This window comes from Pinus tabuliformis, chromosome 2_2 (genome assembly GCF_031772625.1).
Source record: "Pinus tabuliformis cultivar Carrire ecotype Pingquan chromosome 2_2, CPIR1, whole genome shotgun sequence".
Taxonomy (NCBI): domain Eukaryota; kingdom Viridiplantae; phylum Streptophyta; class Pinopsida; order Pinales; family Pinaceae; genus Pinus; species Pinus tabuliformis.
Genome location: NC_142300.1, coordinates 104,137,751 through 104,156,971, shown reverse-complemented (window position 1 = coordinate 104,156,971; position 19,221 = coordinate 104,137,751). Strand labels below are relative to the sequence as shown.

The window sequence follows — 19,221 nt, the reverse complement described above, 5'->3', positions numbered from 1 at the left end:
ACAGGCGCGAGAGGAATCACTGATAATGATGATGACCCTCAAGGAACTACAGTACAATTCACGTGGTGTTAATAAGGGACTTGGCGTCGAACACCACGCAAAATTTTTTGGTTGAAGGCCATTGATGTAAACCTGTCGCTGGAAGTGAGAAACTTGCCATTGAGGCATGCAAGTTTCAAAGTACTGAAAGGGTTGTTCCTAGATCGACTTCTTGGATAGTGAGCTGATGTCGACAAGAAGTGATCCGTCATAGGAGGGCTTTAGTGAATCCCACATCAATGATACGAAACGGAGCAAATGATATAATGGAGGTGAAAACGATCTGGTGATATAAGGTTCAGGTTGGCGATTATGAAAGAATGGAGCGTAAATGTATTGCAGCGGGTGAGACACAGGTGAATTCTCTGAGTGACTTCTCTTGAACATATCGGCGACACTGACATGATGGATCGGTAGCATTAACCCCAAATATGGATGGTGTGATGGAACCATGGTGATGTGACTAGTGAATGGAACAACCCAACCCGATTCGGATGCAGAGTGAAAGTGTCATGTTCAAGAGCGACTTGCTACCAATAAAGTTTTTTCAAAGTTTTCTTCCCAATTTTTCCCCAGTCATTGCTGACCAGTACCTCTTTATTTTTGTCAAGCTTGAGGAGGATAACATATGCTTGTTTTATAATTTGCCCTTCGGGCAAACCCATTGCTATGTTTTAACAAGCCTAGCGATAGTGAAACTCGTTCTTGTCTGTATGGACAAGTTTGTCGCTATTCGGTTTTAACGAGTTTAACGACAAGGATAACTCGGTCCTTTTCAATTTTAGAGAGTCTGAAAAAGGGACGTAAAGTAAACTCCAATAATCCTTTTTCGTCATATAATCCCTTGAGTCCGAAAAAATATAAAACAATACAAAAGGGATGAATTTTCGGTACTTTTAACGAGCCGAACAAAACAAGCGCTCGATCTTTTTGTGTAATAATCCCTCAAGTCGAAAAAGATTAAAATCTAAAGGAGGGATAGCACTTTCGGTCTCTTTAACGAGCTGGAGAGGCCAATGGCTCGACAATCTTTTCATATTTTACGAGTCAGTTGAAAAGAGCTTAAAGAAGACTCGTTTTTTGAGGAACGAGTGATAAATTCGGGTAGCAGCTGATTCCAGGTAAGGTTTGGAATTTTCCAATTACGGCAGTGTCACAAGGATAGCTAACAGGATCACTCTTCGCAGCTGTTCCTAAAAAAGGATAAACAATCAAACGGAGGTGAATGATCGGCCAATACAGAGTGGAGGTGATGATGAGAACACGACCAAGGCTTCAAAGGCTGATGATAATACATTCACGATGGTTATTTACCGGAAAATGGTTCATTTTTTAATGAGCTTAAACTCTGGGGGAACATTTGCTCATTGCTTATGTTTATTTTTTAATGAGCTTGAATTCCGCGTTAAAATTGCTCGAGGCGGGTTTATTTTTTAACGAGCTTGAACCCTGCAGTAACACTGCTCGTGATAAGTTTGCATGCCCCCAACATAATAACGCAAATCGAGGTGCATGCCCCCCAAGCTTCATTGCATTCATCTCGGTGGTTGGAATGAAGGTTTACCTTCGAGATCTTCGAAAGACTCGACTTTGATTTTACGAGATCGTAATCAAAGACTCGATTTGGAAAGGGAGTCATTTCATTTTTTAATGAGGTTGACACAGTAAAAGAACTATCCTCATGACTCCTTGTTTCATTTTTTAACGAGGTCGACACGAGATAAGAACCATCCTCGAAATCCACTGTATTTACAGTATTTGATAGCAAATCAAATACTGAAGGATGATTAAGGTTGCTGGAATAATCTTTGTGGTAATCCGGAAGATGGGAGCGATGGTGGTAATCTTCCCATGGTGCCTCTCCTATCATCATTGATTGAATGATTCCTTCGTCTGTAGAATGTATATGCGACGAAGGATCTGAAGAGGTGCCATATTCCTTAGACCTATCTATCCAAACACTCGATGAGCATTGATTTGGGTTTGCCCCCCAGGCCAAGAAAATTGATTGCTACAATATTTCTAAAATGGCGATGATCCATGCTGACAAAATGTTTAGGAATCTTCCGAATCCATTAGATATAAAAGATTTCATATTGCAGGTTTCCACTGTGGCCACTTCCATCGGATTACTCGGAGGTTGTAGGGCAAAAGTACCCATTAAGGCAAGGTCTTTTAGGAGGCCTACTCCAATATTTTGAAGCGAATGATTGCTTCCATGGATCATTGGAATGCTTCCCATAACTTGTGAACTGTTGGGGAGAAATGTTTGTTGGTCGACGATTGTAATTCCTCCTTGGAAGGGAAATGCAATCTTCCTGAAGTAGGTCGAGACAACTGCGTCCATGACATATATCCAGGGCCTTCCCAGTAGGATGTTGTAATCGAGGTTTCCGTCGATTACTTCAACATCAATTTCTACTGTTTTGCCCCCCAGTTCAATTTGCAAGTTACTTAAAATCCCGTATGGAGTGTATGATCGTTCATCAAATTCTTTTAATGTCATTGACGATCTCGACAAGGGTGGTGAGCCTAAATTTTTCCAGCAACTCATCGACATAATACATGTAGATGCCCCCTCATCAATAATTGTTCGATGAACAGTTTTGTTGAGGGCTTTCACCTGAATAAGGAAAGCTAGTTGAGCTGGTAATTGAGGGTCATATCCTTTATGATCAAAGGCCACAGGATTGGAATCCATTGGGTCAATACCACCTATTGCTGATAATAAAGCTTGCTTTTGGGAGGGGCAATTTTGCGGTACCTCAAGTGTCGACATAGCGGATGGCAATTGGGCCAAGTCCCCTACTATATTATAATGCTGTGCTACTCTGGCACGAGGATTAAATGTCGATTTGTGTATTACTCCCTTTGGCGGCTTTATCGTTAGCTCAGGAATGATGGGCGGCGCAACTTCTGTCGAAGTTGTTGTCGAACTACTAGGTTGATCTTTATCCTTGTTGTTCGACAGTTGTGGATTCTCGTAATCCTTATTCCTTGTTGTTATCAAAGCATCATTTTGCTGTTTCGAAATCGACAACATCAGTACTTGGGATCAGGAAGCATTGTCACTAGCAACCATATTTGTTCCTGGATTCGGAAACGGATCAGTTAATACTGCCGATGTTTTTGTATTCTTGAAGAATTTTCTAAGCTCAGCTTTATATGGACAATCTGATGTCCAATGGTCCTCATCGCATATAAAGCATGGATGATTTAGTTTCCTATTTCCAGAAGGGTTTACAGAAGGTTTTTCATGAGACGACTCATCCGGCTTCTTTTTCCTCCCTTTCTTTTTCTTCTTGCCCCCTGGTTGCTTCAGTTGTTTGCCCTTGTCGGTCGACACGACATTTACCTCCGAGGCGAGAAGTTCTTCATTTACATTTTGATCAGAAATCTTACGGGCTTTCTTAGATGTAGCCTTTGTCGATTTCGTGCTTGTCGTACCTATCATGCTATCGTCGGCATGAGAGTCTTTGTTTGATTTAGGAGGGGGAGGAACGAAAAATTCTGGTCTAGGAGCATCAGGTATTTTATCATAGAGCGTGCCAGACTGAGTATAGATCAAGTCTAGATATTGTGCACGAGCAATAACTTGCTCTTCAGTGACGACTCCTCCCTTTGCCACATCTTCTGTGATAGAAGCTAATAATGACTTAATAAACCATTCAACTAGCAGCTGATCAGGAACATATGTTTTTACCATTCTGCGACGACGTCGCCACTCTTGAATATGATCAGATATGTGAGTGGCCGTTGTTTGTTTCAAATTGGTAAGAAGCTATGTTCCTGTTTCGTACCTTATTGGTAACCAAAAATGGGTTAAAAAGGTTGTGGCTAGGGTGCTGAAGTTATCAAATGAAGCTCTAGGCAATTCGATATACTATTTTGCTGCCGGACCAGTTAATGTTCGCTGAAAAAGGCGAAGCCTAATCGAATCATCGTTTAGAGTGTTAGATGAACACCACAGATGAAAGTTCATCACATGATTCGACGGGTCTTCACCCGGATTTCCATTAAATTTAGGAATATTTGACGGAAGTTTATGTGGAATCGCCGACCACTAAGGGGCGTAAGCAATTGGATCATTCGTCAGCGGGTTTAAATCTGGTAATTCTAGTGTTGCTACAAAGGGCAACTGTTGATTCAAGTTAGGCGAAGCATACCCAGTATAAGATGGAATCGCCTGAGCAGTGGGTCATTGCATACCAGCATAATGTATTTGATGTTGGTAACTTTGATAAGGTTGATGGGCATAACCATTATAGTATGGTTGTTGATAACCGCTTTGGAAATGCGGTTGCCCATTACTTACAAAGACTTGTTGCTCAGGTCCTTGATATGATTGCTGGAATTGCGGTTGTTGAGATTGAACTAGCCATGGTTGTTGGACCATTTGCTGTTGTCCAGTACTGGATGATTGACCAAGATGAGAAGTCATAGTACTTGTTTGAGCCTGAGTCGCTCCAGATAAGGAGGCACTAACCTGAGGTTGTGATTGAGTCGTTGAGACAAGAGGCTGTTGTATTGCAACCTGAGAAACTTGGGGTTGACATACAACAGGTAGTGCTTGTACTTGCGATGCAGTCACCATAGCAGGTATAGTGGGAATATTCGACACAGGGTGGACTGGTTGCATTGAATATACAACCCTTGGTTGCTGAGGCAGTATTGGTACCCAACCGCTGGATGTAATTCCAGTTTGACCTGAACTTTGTTGTAAACTCCCATATGGTTGTTCTCCGGGAGGGAACAATGAAAATGCATACTGCCCTCCATATGGTGGCAATTCAGTACTTAAAGGGTAGATTGGCCTTTGAAGACACATTGGATCAATTTGTTGAGTTTCAACATAAGAAATACCATATGATAATCTGGATGAAGAAATAGGAACCGACCATGTCATCGAAACAGTCCCTGATTGGACTCCGGCTTGTTGTTGACAACTTGCTGGGACAGATGGTATATCGGCGAACATCGTTGGAGTAGCAGCAGGAGGCTCTGCCGCTGCTGCGTCAGATGACATAGTCCTGGATGTCGATGGTTGTTCAGACATATGTAGTCTATCCAAAAAATTTTCTAGTGATTTCGATTGACTTTCTTCCACGATTACGGATTTCTCGATCAACTCAAAATAAAGGGGAAAATGATTCCGAATTAAATGAATTTTAGACGCTTTGACACAACTTGTTTTTTCAATTTTTAAGAGTCGAGAAAAAACAAAAGATGACTCTAGTCGCCTTCGATTTTTAATGAGCATGAAGTGACAAGTGCTCAGATGGACCTTTTCCTTTAAGGAGTCTGAAAAGGAACAAAAGAGACTGCTCTGGAAATCTAGACAGAAGGATTACCAAACCAATCGCAAAACTGCAGAATACTTTTTACGGTACCGCAGTCAATCTTCCCGAATGCTGTGTTCAGTGCATTGTGATCGATAGGGCGGCAGAGACGGCTTTCTATGGATAAAGGATAAAGCCTATTGTGGTCTCCCAATATATACTCGATGGTATGTGGGAGCACAAGTCCGTACTGGCACTTATCGTCTCAAAGTGGAGGAATCACCCAACGAACAATGAAAACAATAGTTACCAGGCTTTACGACGCCGGAATACGTCTCTAGCCTAGACTTCTAAATGTTGTGCGTTAGGTTCCAAAGCGTTTTTAGATTCATTAAATTTAATTTACAGTTGATCTTGCTTAAGAAATTTGCCTTTCAGGTTCACCGCATGATGTAGATGTACAATTCCTAAAATGCAATCGAAGATGATAAACAATCGTTTAATCTTCTTTTTGCAATGAAAATCCTAGCTACTAAGGAAAGAGAGATGACATTCTTTCAACATAGAGCAGAGAGCACACACTATATGCATTGTCCTAAATCAAACCAACAAACAGTCTAAATGCAAATGCATGTGCATGTATTTGTTTTCAGCCTTCTTAATGTGTGAATGATAAAAAGAAAGCTAAGCACAAATCTGAATTACTTTTCAAAGCGACATTACTAGCAAGTTTCTTTTCAAGACAAAATGAGGACAATGACGACACTTTGCGATTTGGAATTGAAAACTTGCTTTCGACACTTGAAAAACTACTAATTCAAATCAAATACAAGGGTAACAGTGTAATCGACTATCAAGAACAATCGGATTCTCTTCTATGACTGAAAACGACACTTGCGACATTTTCAAATCAATAAACGACAGTTCAATTACGTTACTTCTTTGTAAAAGAGAACTGAAAATGGCTCAAAATACATAAAAACATTTACAGTTCTTTGCATAATGGAGGCGGAATAATGGCAAGGAAGGGGGGTTTCAACAGAGGTGAACTGACTACAGGCAGCAAAACTCTTGAATAGAGTTGAAAAGAGTGAACACATAAACCAAAATCTAGGAGCAGGAAAGGCCTTGTCTGATCAACGCACCTGTAACACAGTGAAAAAGAGATGCAGCGCACCTACTACACTTGGGAAGTGCGATGCATCCAGAATCCAAAGAAGAGACAATGGATCTAGCTACTTGCTGGGACATTTTGGGCATCATTTCAAGTATAATATAATCACCTCTTAACACCCCCTAACTTGGTGAGGGCAGCTCAGAGGCAAGGCTTGGATGATCAGGTATTTGCAAAGAGATATGTCATACTATACAACTGTCTTCTATTGCTTTCGTTTGGAAAAGAGGGTGCTCAACAACCTTTCAAATAAAAAATAACAACGCATAGTTGGGAGAATTGCGCATGTTCAAAGCTGCTTTGGCACTTCATGGAAAAGCTATAATTAATGTGTTTCAAAAGGATGTATAAATTCTCTCCCTCAGGGCATATGCCCATAAATTAGCTTTTTACTTTTTGTTGGAAGAGGGTCTTCATGTAACCCTTACAGCTGTCAATGTTAACTTGTGTGTTTATTTGCCCTAATAAGTTGCTTTCCAAAAGGCTGATACAAAGAATATCATCTTGACCTAGAGAAACTTGAATCAAATTTTCTTTGTGCCAGAGGCTAGAACTTTTCACAACCGATATCATATATGAGATGACAAACTTCTAACATCATATGTAAAATTCATGGATGTTTAAAATTATAGGTTTAAATTCCTCATGACTGCTGGATCTTTTAATATGAAGTAGTGTGCATTGGCTGAGAGAGATTGTGTGTGAATGGATGGGAAAAGAAGGTGTCAGCCTATCACTTAGATACTAATGAATATAACCACCTTGGTAAGGTGGGCCCAACATTCAATTGGGTGTAGCTCGAGGGGTTGTAAGGAAAGTTCCTACTCTACCCGTCGAGTTTCAAATCCCACTTTCTGGCATGTTTTAGTTTAGTGAACTAATCATTGATGAGCTATATATTATTTTTCCAGAAGTTGCTGAACTGGCATTGTGCTCTGAAGAGTAGTGTTTAGCAAGTACCATCCTTGAAATGTGGGGAAGTTTCAGATAGGTTTACTTTGGGATATATTATCTTGCAAAAGAAGGTAAGCCAACTATGATATTGTAGCTAAAGCAGCCTTATTATATAAAGTATATGGGGATTGATGTACATAACTGAGATTGGCTGGTCTGTTCTATGCGTAATTATATCTTATTTAATTCTTTATAAAGGCGAACATTTTTGGTAGATCAAATGTTTTTTTTCTTATCAAGGGTATCCTGTGTCCTCATATTCTTGTTAAGTACTCCTTGCAGGGTTATAACTCTAAATCTCTGAATATATTAGAGGTGAATCTGTAATTGTTAACGTGTATTCTTTTATGTGCTTTTTTTAAATATATTTCATGCAGTAAAAATATCAAGAAAAAGAAATATTATTCTTTTTCTTTTTCTTGCTTTCCAAAAGGCTGATACAGATAATAACATCTTGACCTAGAGAAACTTGAATCAAATTTTCTTTGTGCCAGAGGCTAGAACTTTTCACAACTGATATCATATGTCAGATGACAAACTTCTAATATCATATGTAAAATTCATGGATGTTCAAAATTATAGGTTTAAATTCCTCATGACTGCTGGATCTTTTAAAATGAAGTAGTGTGCATTGGCTGAGAGAGATTGTGTGAATGGATGGGAAAAGAAGGTGTCATCCTATCACTTAGATACTAATGAATAAAACCACCTTGGTAAGATGGGCCCAACATTCAATTGGGTGTAGCTCGAGGGGTTGTAAGGAAAGTTCCTACTCTACCCATCCAGTTTCAAATCCCACTTTCTGGCATGTTTTATTTTAGTGGACCAATCATTGATGAGCTATATATTATTTTTCCATAAGTTGCTGAACTGCCATTGTGCTCTGAAGAGTCTAGTGTTTAGCGAGTACCATCCTTGAAATGTGGGGAAGTTTCAGATAGGTTTACTTTGGGATATATTATCTTGCAAAAGAAGGTAAGCCAACTATGATATTGTAGCTAGAGCAGCCTTATTATACAAAGTATATGGGGATTGATGTACATAACTGAGATTGGCTGTTCTGTTCAATGCGTAATTATATCTTATTTAATTCTTTATAAGGGCGAACATCTTTTGGTAGATCAAATGTTTTTCTGTTTTTCATATCAAGGGTATCCTGTGTCTTCATATTCTTGTTAAGTATTCCTTGCAGGGTTATAACTCTAAACCTCTGAATATATTAGAGTTGAATCTGTAATTGTTAACGAGTATTCTTTTATGTGCTTTTTAAAATATGTTTCATGCAGTAAAAATATATCTTTTGAATAAACAATATTTGACATAAGTAATCTACTAATTATTTATGTTTCTTGTCTACAACTTTTCAGGTTGAATCAGTAATAGTATATATTTGTCAAAACAAAGGGGACGGTGCAATTCTTGTTTTCCTTACTGGTTGGGATGAGATTTCAAAACTACTTGAGAAGCTTAAAGGAAACCGGTTCCTGAGAAATCCAAACAAATTCTTGTTGTTGCCATTACATGGGTCCATGCCTACAGTAAATCAGCGAGAGATATTTCAGCGACCGCCTAATGGGATGAGGTGAGAGCTATAATCAATACCTTTTTTGTTGCCATGTGTTAGATACACTGAAATCATATGCATTGCTATATTTATGCTTCTATTGAACTTCTAGTTTGTGCAGTCATTTTTTTTAGATGCTTCAAATTAAATCCATAGCTTGCGGCCACTTTATTGGATGTAAATTCTTGTGGTCATCATTTGGTAAATGTTAATTTCAGCATATTCATTTTTTCCTTGATTGTCATCTCTTTGTTGAAATGGAGTGATGCACAGTGGACAACAGAAAATGTAGACTCTTAATGTGATTATAGAATAATCAAGGCATTGAATATATGAAATGGCATTAAACTGTTAGTCTTTTTCGTTGTTGTATAAGTCCATGCCTTTGATTTTTGATTGGCCGAGGGAAACTTGCTACCCTCAGTTTAGTTTTGTCAGGGTTAAATTTATATCAATTTCACATGTAGATAGTTTTATTAATCATTAATGGAATGATAATTGTAAATTCCATTATCTTGTAGAGTTATAAGCTTGCCCTCTTAGGCTGATACTCTATTAAGAGAATTTATGTGCAAGCAGAAGATAGACTAGGACCTGTAAACAAACTTTAAAAAAGATTTAGAATATAAAGTGAGCAACTTTGGATATTAGCTTGACTCAATTTTGACTAGTTGTATGAATATATTGTTTGAACCAAATTAAAATGCTTAGAATATCATAGTTCCATTGGGTGTGAATAGCCATATTTCTACTTTTGTTAGGATAACCATAGTTTTTTATCCAAGAAAAACCTTGCGGGGACAACTCCTAAGCACTTCCCCATATCCTCAAATGATACCTAGTGCACACTTGTTAGCATTGATTATGGTGCCTGGCTTGACCAAGGCATCAAATGACTCAATGAGGTATGCAATGGAGGCAACTAGCTCTTAACGAACAGAGTTTGTATACTTAGAGGAATGCTCTGATACCAATGTAACGAACAAAGTTTGTACTCTGCAATAATCTTCAGAACACTCCGAAGACAAAGACATCCATTGTAGGACAAGTAATTGTATATAAAAAATATTTGAATACAAGTGAGATGATTTGATTACAATTGAGGGTTTCGTATATATAGCTAGGTAGGTACCCTTTCACGAATGGTCAGTCCATAAAGACATGCCTCTTCAGTAAATAGTTATTGTTTAATTAATTGATGAAAAAGCTTGATCTCTTTTACTTTTTTTAATGTCTTATCGTCTTAGAACTGTGGCCTTTGTTGATACAAGACAATATGATCCTCTGAGTGATAAACAAAATTGTCAAACTGAGAATGGATATGACCATCCTAGATTAATATTATGTGGAATGTTGTAATTATTGGATATTTCAGATGAACTTTTATCACAAGATTGAATTGCGTTGACATTAGTAGTGTTCAAAACATATGTCTGTTGTTTCTGTTATGAGTAATACATATTTGTAGACTAATGGAGATGTCTGCTCTTGTGATTCAGATGTTGACAAGGAATTCTTGTGATTTGATTTCCCTTAAACATGTTTGTGACGATTTCTTGACTTACTTGAGGTATATGATTTCCTTTAGGTACAAAAGTCACTTGGTTAATTGTTGGATCTTTACTTGAAATCTTTGTCGTTTGAATTGTAACATTTGAGTATGTTTTCACTTCTATTGGTTTGTCATCTTCTTGAATTGTGATGTTCACTAGATCAATATTCGTTCCTTTTTCTTCAACTTGAGTTGTTTCATCTGGAGACTTCGATTTTGTCATAATTTCTTCTAGTTTGTTCTCCAATGATTTCTTATCATTTTTAAGTTTCTTGATTTGCATGAGTAGCTTTTGATTGTGATTCTTGATATGTGAAAGTTCATCGCTTTCTGGATTGTTGGTTTTATTCTTAATGTCCTTCTCCTCATCTTTTAAACTTTTGATTTGTTCTAATAATGTTTGATTAAGGTTCTTTAAACATAAATTTTCCTCTTCTTGTTCTGATAGGCGCTTCTTGAGTTCTTTCTTTGTGGCCTTTGTTTTTTTGACTTGTTCGAGTAGTTTTTCACTGCGATCTCCGAGGCGTGAAATTTTTCTATCTTTACTGGAGATGACTTCTTCAAGTTCTTTTTGCTTCTTTGATATTGTTTTTTGATTATCTTTAAATATTAGTTTTGAAATATCTTTAAATTTTTTCAATGAGGGCATTGTTTTCACTGACTTCGTTGTCATGTCTTGGAGTGTGATCAATTTATTTTTATAAGGAAACAACAAAATTTTGTTCCTCTATGTTTAACATGAACATACCCAATTCTTTAAACCAAGGTAGACTGATAATTATGTCAATATCTTTCTTAACCATAGTTATGACACTAAATTGAGAAATGCATTCATAATGATCAATTGCCACTTGTAAATCATTAATTTCATATTCCTTCTGGCCAAAAATATCTTTTCTTTCACCAATGCTTGGCTCTTGAATTAATAGTTGATTTGCCAAATTAATATTGATGTAATTTTTCTCGTTGCTTGTGTTGATAGCGATATTAATTTCTTTCCCTTGGATATTTCCTTTTAATGTAATTAATCTGTGATCTATAATTGAAATACCTTTGTAGGAAAATATTTATTTGTTTCCAAATTAAAATGGGTTTTTGGTCTTTAGTAGTTGACTTAAATGTGGAACTCATCCTTTGCTTCTTCTTTTTCCTTTTATTTTCCCTTTATATGAAATTTGAGAATATAAGAATATATTCTTTTTACTTCCTTTTTTTTAAGCTTCATACTTTAATTAACTTAAATTTCAAAAAATATCCTTTTATATATATTTTTGTTAAATCTAAATAGAAGGGTTTATTATTCACCTTTTCAATCCTTCGTAATTGAGTATTTTAGAACCTCTAATTACTCATATAACTTCCTTTTTATGAGTATATTTTTTCACTTTTCTTCAATATATATAAGAGGCTTAATAATTGTCTCTTTAATTCCTCCTTGTATGAATGTTGAAATTCTTTTTTCGAATTGACCCTTTATAATTTGAATTGAAGCTTAGCAACCTTTTTCGTCTGGATTTGGAGATTTATCTTTTTTATTTTATTTTTAATAATATCAAATATTTTTTCCTTAGATACAAAGTGCTCCTTACACTTATTAATTATTTTCCAAACTATTGTAATAGCTATTGATGATGAAAAGATGTGACCATTAAGACAGTCACTTGGAGAATTTGTCCGTAAGTTTGGTTGCTCCCAACAGGGATGCGAATGTGATGAATATGGCAAGGGTGGTTTAATCAAATCGTATGGCAACACTGATTTGGATTTGTCGAAGGGGTGCGGTCATAAGAGACAGTAAGGTAATCACTGTATTATAATGAATTGTTGGTTGAATTCGCATGGTGGCAGTGTATGTACAGAAACAACGAATGGATGTACAAGAGGCAATGATCGTGGTTGTTTGCATGGTGAAGGCAGCTACAAGCAATGTTGTGGCTATCTGGTTCGGCTGCCACTAGTTGAGTACCTGTGATTTCAGTGGCGGAGTATTGAGGCTGGCAGCGATGATGGACAAGAACTGGCGACGACAGTGAAAAAAACCGACGGAGGTTGTTGCTATGGCGGCGATGACTATTTCCGATGGAAAGCAGTGGTAAGTAGGAGTAGCGGTGTCGACAATCCTGGTGCGAGCGGAAACACAATGGCGTGGTCGTGTTAACGATAGTTTTGTCGGCGGGTGGTTGTGCAACAGTTGCGATGACTTCGATGGCTGTCGGATGACTGTTGCATGCAACAGGGCAGTGTCAACGAGGAGTTGTGTGCTCGAGGGCCGCCAACGAGAGCCGGCACGATTGACTCTTTTTTTTTGTTATTTTGTTTTGGTTTTATTTTGTATATAATTTTTTATTTTTATATTTTATATTTTTTTCTCTTTCTTTTTTATTTTTTAAATGGCCAAGGGCCTAATGGAAAAATGGAGAATCTCCAAAACTTTGTAGCGAAATGGTTCAAACTGGCTCTGTGTAGAAGTTGAGTAGCCAAAGGATTGAACGACTCTGATACCAATGTAATGAACAAAGTTCATATACTCAAAGGAATGCTTTGATACCATTGTAAAGAACAAAGTTCGTACTTTGCAATAATCTTCAGAACACTTCTAAGACAAAGAAATCAATTGTAGGACAAATAATTGTATATAAAAAATATTTGAATACAAGTGAGATGATTTGACTACAGTTGAGGGTCCCAATATAGCTAGCCATGTACCCTTTCACGAACGGTCATGTCCATAAAGACATGCCTCTTCAGTGAATAGTTATTGTTTAATTAACTATTATTACATTTACTATTTATTTATATTATTTATATATATTTTATTCATAACAGAATCGATCTTAAGATCTCCGACATGTAGCTCAATGCACTCAACCATTCAATCTAGCATATCAAGCTTAGGATAACCATAATTATAAACCTTGTTAGGATTAGTAAATGTGTGGTTGGATAGTAAGAGCAGGCTAGCTTGTGAGGCAGACTAATAGGCATTACTAGTTTGGTACCTAATTGGTAAAAAACTGACCCTTCCAACCCTGACCGATCCAGTTAGATCTCACATTTGTGAGGGAGTTTGGGACCACCGATGGTAGTTTCTCATGTGGTTTTGGAGGAAACCCGAGGTTGCATTCCTTCCAAAACAACCCCCCTTTGCCATAAAACCAATCCTCCCCCTCCTAAACTCTAAGCTTAACTCTTAACCCTAGCAATGCTAGCAATCAATAGTAATGTTAAATTCTTAAAGTAAAAGTGACAGTTCCTTTATCTTTCATTTGTTGAAAAAAATTGTGTAGCTACGGTCGGTATTTTCGTTGGAAATTTATGGAGAAAAATCATAATTTTGACTTTAACCAAGTTGGCTTCATAAAGGACAATTAAGCTCACATGTGTGAAAAGGCACCTCTTCAAACACATATAAATAAGGCATCGATGGAACTCATTTTGGCATCATCTCATCACACACATCCGTCTAAAATTCACAGAAGCTAATCCACACATGCGTAGGAGTCAAAGGAGGATTTCTAACCAGCGTTGACCAACTTCTTTCTCTCTTTTTTTATTTTCTTTGACTGGCGTTGACTTGGGCTGTTTTGGATCTGTTTGACCAAGTTCTTGGAAGGAGGTTGAAAAGTTGTAGATGATCATTGACTTGTTTGACCGAATTTATGGCTCCTTGAATTATGTTGATTGCAGGGTTTGACTGAGGCATTTGACCAAAGATTTCAGGCACTGTGTTGATTGAGGTTGACCAAATTTCGACCCTATTTTATAGTTTCCATAGGCCATATTCAACCTTGCTGCTGCATACATATATTTTGACTAAAGTTGACTTTCTCTCTCTTCATTGACTTGTTTTGACTTGGACATTTTGAGGTCAGATTTGGAATCTTGTTGGAATATTCTTTGATGTGCTTTTGATGAACAAAATTTCTATCTCAAAAGGAAAGATTGGTTGGGTCTTCCCCATGGGTTTTTTCCTAGTTGTGAGCCTAATTCTCGTTGTCTCTTGTCTCTTGTTCCACTGTTTACTGTGATCTCTATATTGCTCAATTGATGAAATGAATGGTTGAAGTTTTTCATGTATAACTGCTTTATGATTGGAATGCTAAAAGAATACTAAATATAGCATTGGAAGTAGTTATCAACTTTGAAAAACTACACTAGTCTTGGATGCACTAGAAAATAAACATTGTATCAGAGCTTTGGTGAAGGGAAAGAACTATGAGATCACCTTGTAGAAGCATTGAGAGCACCTTTGAAGAGTTTGGGATTCTTCATCTTCTGATCTTGGTTGGTCATCTTCATTATCTTCATCATGAATTCGTTCACAAGGACAAAGAACAAGCTTGAAGGAGCTACTAATTACAAGGCATGGAAGGCTAGGATGGACCTAGTACTTGCAAGACACAATTTTGGGCATTGCTACAGCTAAAGTGGTTAAACTCGCTGATCAAGCAGAAAAAGAGAAGTTTCAAGAAGATGACATTTTGGCAAGAATCATCATTATAGAGGCTATTAGGGATCATCTAATTCCCTATATTGTTGATCAACAAACTTCTAAGGGGATGTATGATGCTATCATTAGATTGTATACTCATAACAACATCAACCAATCTAAAAGTTTGAGAGGTCAACTTTGCAATATCAAGATGACAACGAATGAACAGTGGCATCTTATTTTGTAAGGATATCTCAAATAAGGGATCGACTTAAGGCCATTGGTGAAGGAGTATCTGACAAGAATTGGTAATTGTTGGTTTAGTTGGCTTGCCTAGATCTTGGAATCCTTTTGTAGCAAGTATTAGGGCAAGAGAAAATGCACCTTCATTTGAGATGTTGTGGGTTGTCTGCACTCAAAAGGCATCAAAACTTCATTCAAGAGACTATTTAAGATGCAAATGAAGAAGCTTTAGCAGCTTATTCCAAGAAGAATAAAAGGAGACCTAATTTTGGGAGGTTTCAAAGAAGTTTTGGTAGAAGACCAAACTCAAGATTTGCTCCAAGAAGGGATGCTACACCTCGAAGATGACCTCCTCCCTCTCAAGACAGAAGAGATAGAAGAGATTTGACTAATGTTCAATGTTATCATTTCCAAGCATATGGTCATTATCAAGATCATTGTCCTCAAAGAAATCAAAGGAATGGAGATTGAAAGTGGAAGCAACATGCTTCGGTCGTTGAGCTTGATGAATCCAAGAGGATGCCTAAGAAAACAAATACTAATGAAGAATACTCATTTTATTATGATTTTACAGGTGTCATTACAACACATGATGAAATATGGTTGGTGGACAGTGGTACCTCTAGGCACATGATTGGGAATCATGTTCATCTCAATGAATTGGTTGAAAAGAAGATAACACAAAGAATGGAGCTTGGAGACAATGGAAAATATGAAGTCAAAGGCATTGGCTTATCATCCTTTCAATTGGATTCAAGAAGTAATGTTATGCTTAACAATATTTTATATGTTCTTGGTTTGAAGAAATTTTTTTTGCCCATCTCATCTCTTGAAGACAAAGGATATAGAATTGCTTTTTTTGATGGACAAGTCTTAGAATGGGAGAAGGATGCCTCTTTTGAATCTGCCAATGTCATTGGTGTGTGAATTGGAGGCCTATATTGTCTCGTTGGACATTGAATTCAAGCTTTGCTTCATAACCCCATTGATCTATGTGAGATATGGCATCGAAGGTACACTCATATTCACTATAAAGCTTTGAATGAATGAAAGATTTTGTTAATGGTATACTCGAAATCAAGGTTGATTATGTTGGAGTTTGAAAGGGATGCGCCATTGGAAAAAATATGAAAGGAAGATGTACTAGCAGTGATAGTAGATCCAAAGGAATCTTGGATCTTGTGCACTTTGACATATGTGGGCCTATGCCTGCCAAGATCTTGGGTGGCAACTTGTATAATGTATCTTTCATTGATGATTATTCTCAAGAAACATGTATTTATCTTCTAAAGTCCAAGGATCAAGTATTTGAGAAGTTTCGTGAATTCAATGCTCAAGTTTTAAATGTTATAGGAAGAAGAATCAAGACCTCGATGTTTGATAATGGTGGAAAATATGTATCCAAGGAATTTATTGATTTCTGCAGGGATGTTGGAATTAAGGGGGAGTTGATAATTCCCTACCATCCTCAACAAAATGGAATTGTCGAGAGAAAGAACAAGACCATTATGGAAGCTGCCAAAGCCATGCTTCATGATCAAGAGTTACCAATGTTTTTATGGGGAGAAGTTGCGAAGGTTGTTGTGTATGTTCAAAATAGTTGCCGACATCGTGTCTTGGATTACAAGACTCCTGAAGAGGTCTTTACAAGTGAGAGACCCAATATTGAACATTTAAAAAAATTTGGTTGTCCTATTTAATGTTCATGTTCCTAAGGAGAAGAGGACAACGTTGGAGCCTTCTGGAAGTAGGGAACTTTTATGGGCTACAATGAAGATTCAAAGGCCTTTAGGATCTATTTTCTGGGGAAACATTATATTGAAACTTGTAGGGATGCTATCTTTGTTGAAGAGACTGCTTTTTGGAAGTCCAAGGGTTCACACCTGGACCTTGATGATGAGATTCAGTGTTATGAATAAAATTTATATAAAAATAATAAAATTAATGTAACAATGATAATCGTAACTAATGATTAATTAACTAGTAATTAGTTAATGAAGAGGCATGTCCTATTAATTAAATTAATGTAAACAATGATAATCATAATTAATGATTAATTAGCTAGTAATTAGTTAATGAAGAGTAATGCCCTAAGGCCATGCCTCTTCATTAACTAATTACTAGCTAATTAATTACGATTATCAATGTTTACATTTATAACATTCAGGTGGCTTCAAAGAATGTGAATCAATGTCTAAAGAACTTGAATTGATGTATCAAGATCCTCATGAAGAATCTAATGATCATGAACTTGTTGAATCTCCAAGAGCCACTATACCTGAGACTAGAACAATACCTTCCTGGCTTGAAAGAACATTGAATGAAGCTGAAGGACATGTTGTAGCTCCTAGGACCTTCAGGGAAACAAGAAGCTGAAAAGGTATTCTGGTTATACATACTTGATGTGCAGGATCATTGAATCCGAGCCATCCAACTATGAGGAAGTAGCTGAGGAACAGGTTTGGAAAGATGCTATGACTGAAGAATATCAATCTATATTGAAGAACGATATTTGGGAAATTGTGCCAAGCCCTAAAGGAAAGTTTGTTGTGTCTTCAAATTGGATCTACAAAATTAAGCATGTTGCAAGTGTTGAAATGTATAAGGCTAGATCTGTGGCTCGTGGATTCTCCCAGAAAGAGGGAGAGAATTATGAAGACACTTTTGCTCCTGTTGCCAAGGATGCATCTATCAGATTTGTCATTTCTCTTGCTTCTATTGTAGGTTGGAAATTGCATCAAATGGATGTCATTACAACTTTTTTGAATGGGGTCATTGAAGAGGAAGTATAAATCATAGTTTTAAAACTCCGACTCCGACTCCGACTCGGCCGAGGATTGACTCCGACTCCAACTCCGAAACGGTAATGACTCGGCCGGCTCGATTTCAATGACTAGGTCATTGTAAAAAATACGTTAAATATTTATTTTTTTTATAAAAAAACATAATTTTAAAGATTTTAAACATAATTTTAAAGATTTTCATTCATGTTTCCAAACACACAGCATTATAATATAAATGGAAGACAACATATGATCAAAGTAGGCTCATGAACCAATCCATTATATCAAAATGGTACCCAATGGCAATACATAGTCAACTGTCATACATGATCAAAGACTCAAAACAAAAAACACATAACCAAGGAGGCTAGAAATGGCCTCTACAACAAAAGTAAACTGTGACCAAACTCCAGTACTAGTACTACAGCTACTGGCTAGTAGCTACTGCCAGAGGAGCCAAGATCATGTCTATCAATCTCTGGATCATCATCAAAGTCAGACAGGGGGCCCCATGGCTCCTCATCATCATCATCATCTCCAACTGCAGCTGTAGAAGTGGTACCACTAGGAAGCTGTGCAACTGCAGCAGATGCAAGCTGAGATAGAGTAGATATGCGGCTGTGCTTCTGTCGTGGCTGAGCAGAGGAAGCACCTACAGCTGGAGTCCTTGCTGGCTGTGAGACTGAGGCTGGTGGATTGGGATCTGCATTCAACTGAACATCGTGTTCAAGTTCAACTGATGTCTCGATATCTAAATCTAAATCAAGATCCTTATTAGGATCAAACTCTGCTGGACGACTCTCCACTACCCAATATGATGTTGGATCAATGTCTTCCAACACAATGGGATCTGAATCAGGTCTTTTGTTCAACAAATGGTTTCATCTGAGCCGGAGGTTGTATTGGACATAAACTAGATCATTTAACCGTTTTCGATCCAAACGGTTTCTCTTCTTTGTGTTACTTGGGAGCAGGAGCGAAAACGGGAGCGGGAGTGACATTTTTAGAAGCTCTTGGTTTGGGAGCGAATTCTAGAGGAGTTCGACAACCAATGTCGCTAACATCAAGGTACATAGAGGGATTGGTGCTCTTGATTAAATATGAGTTCCATACCCTAATACATTACAAAATTCAATGGAAACATTGCAATCCTCCAATCCTGAAAAACTGATAAGTCTGCTGGATTTTGAATGAAATCTAA

General features: G+C 37.3%; 1 protein-coding gene across 4 annotated transcripts in view; it reads left to right on the top strand.

Annotated features, from left to right (window-relative positions):
* LOC149191597 (RNA helicase family protein) overlaps positions 1-19,221 on the top strand; it is a 361,001-nt gene that overhangs the window by 304,615 nt on the left and 37,165 nt on the right. For all 4 annotated transcript variants that reach the window (XM_089404354.1, XM_089404355.1, XM_089404357.1 and 1 more), the window contains one exon: positions 8,814-9,028. In XM_089404354.1, coding sequence (XP_089260480.1) covers positions 8,814-9,028 — 215 coding nt within the window. The remainder of the gene's footprint in view (positions 1-8,813; positions 9,029-19,221) is intronic.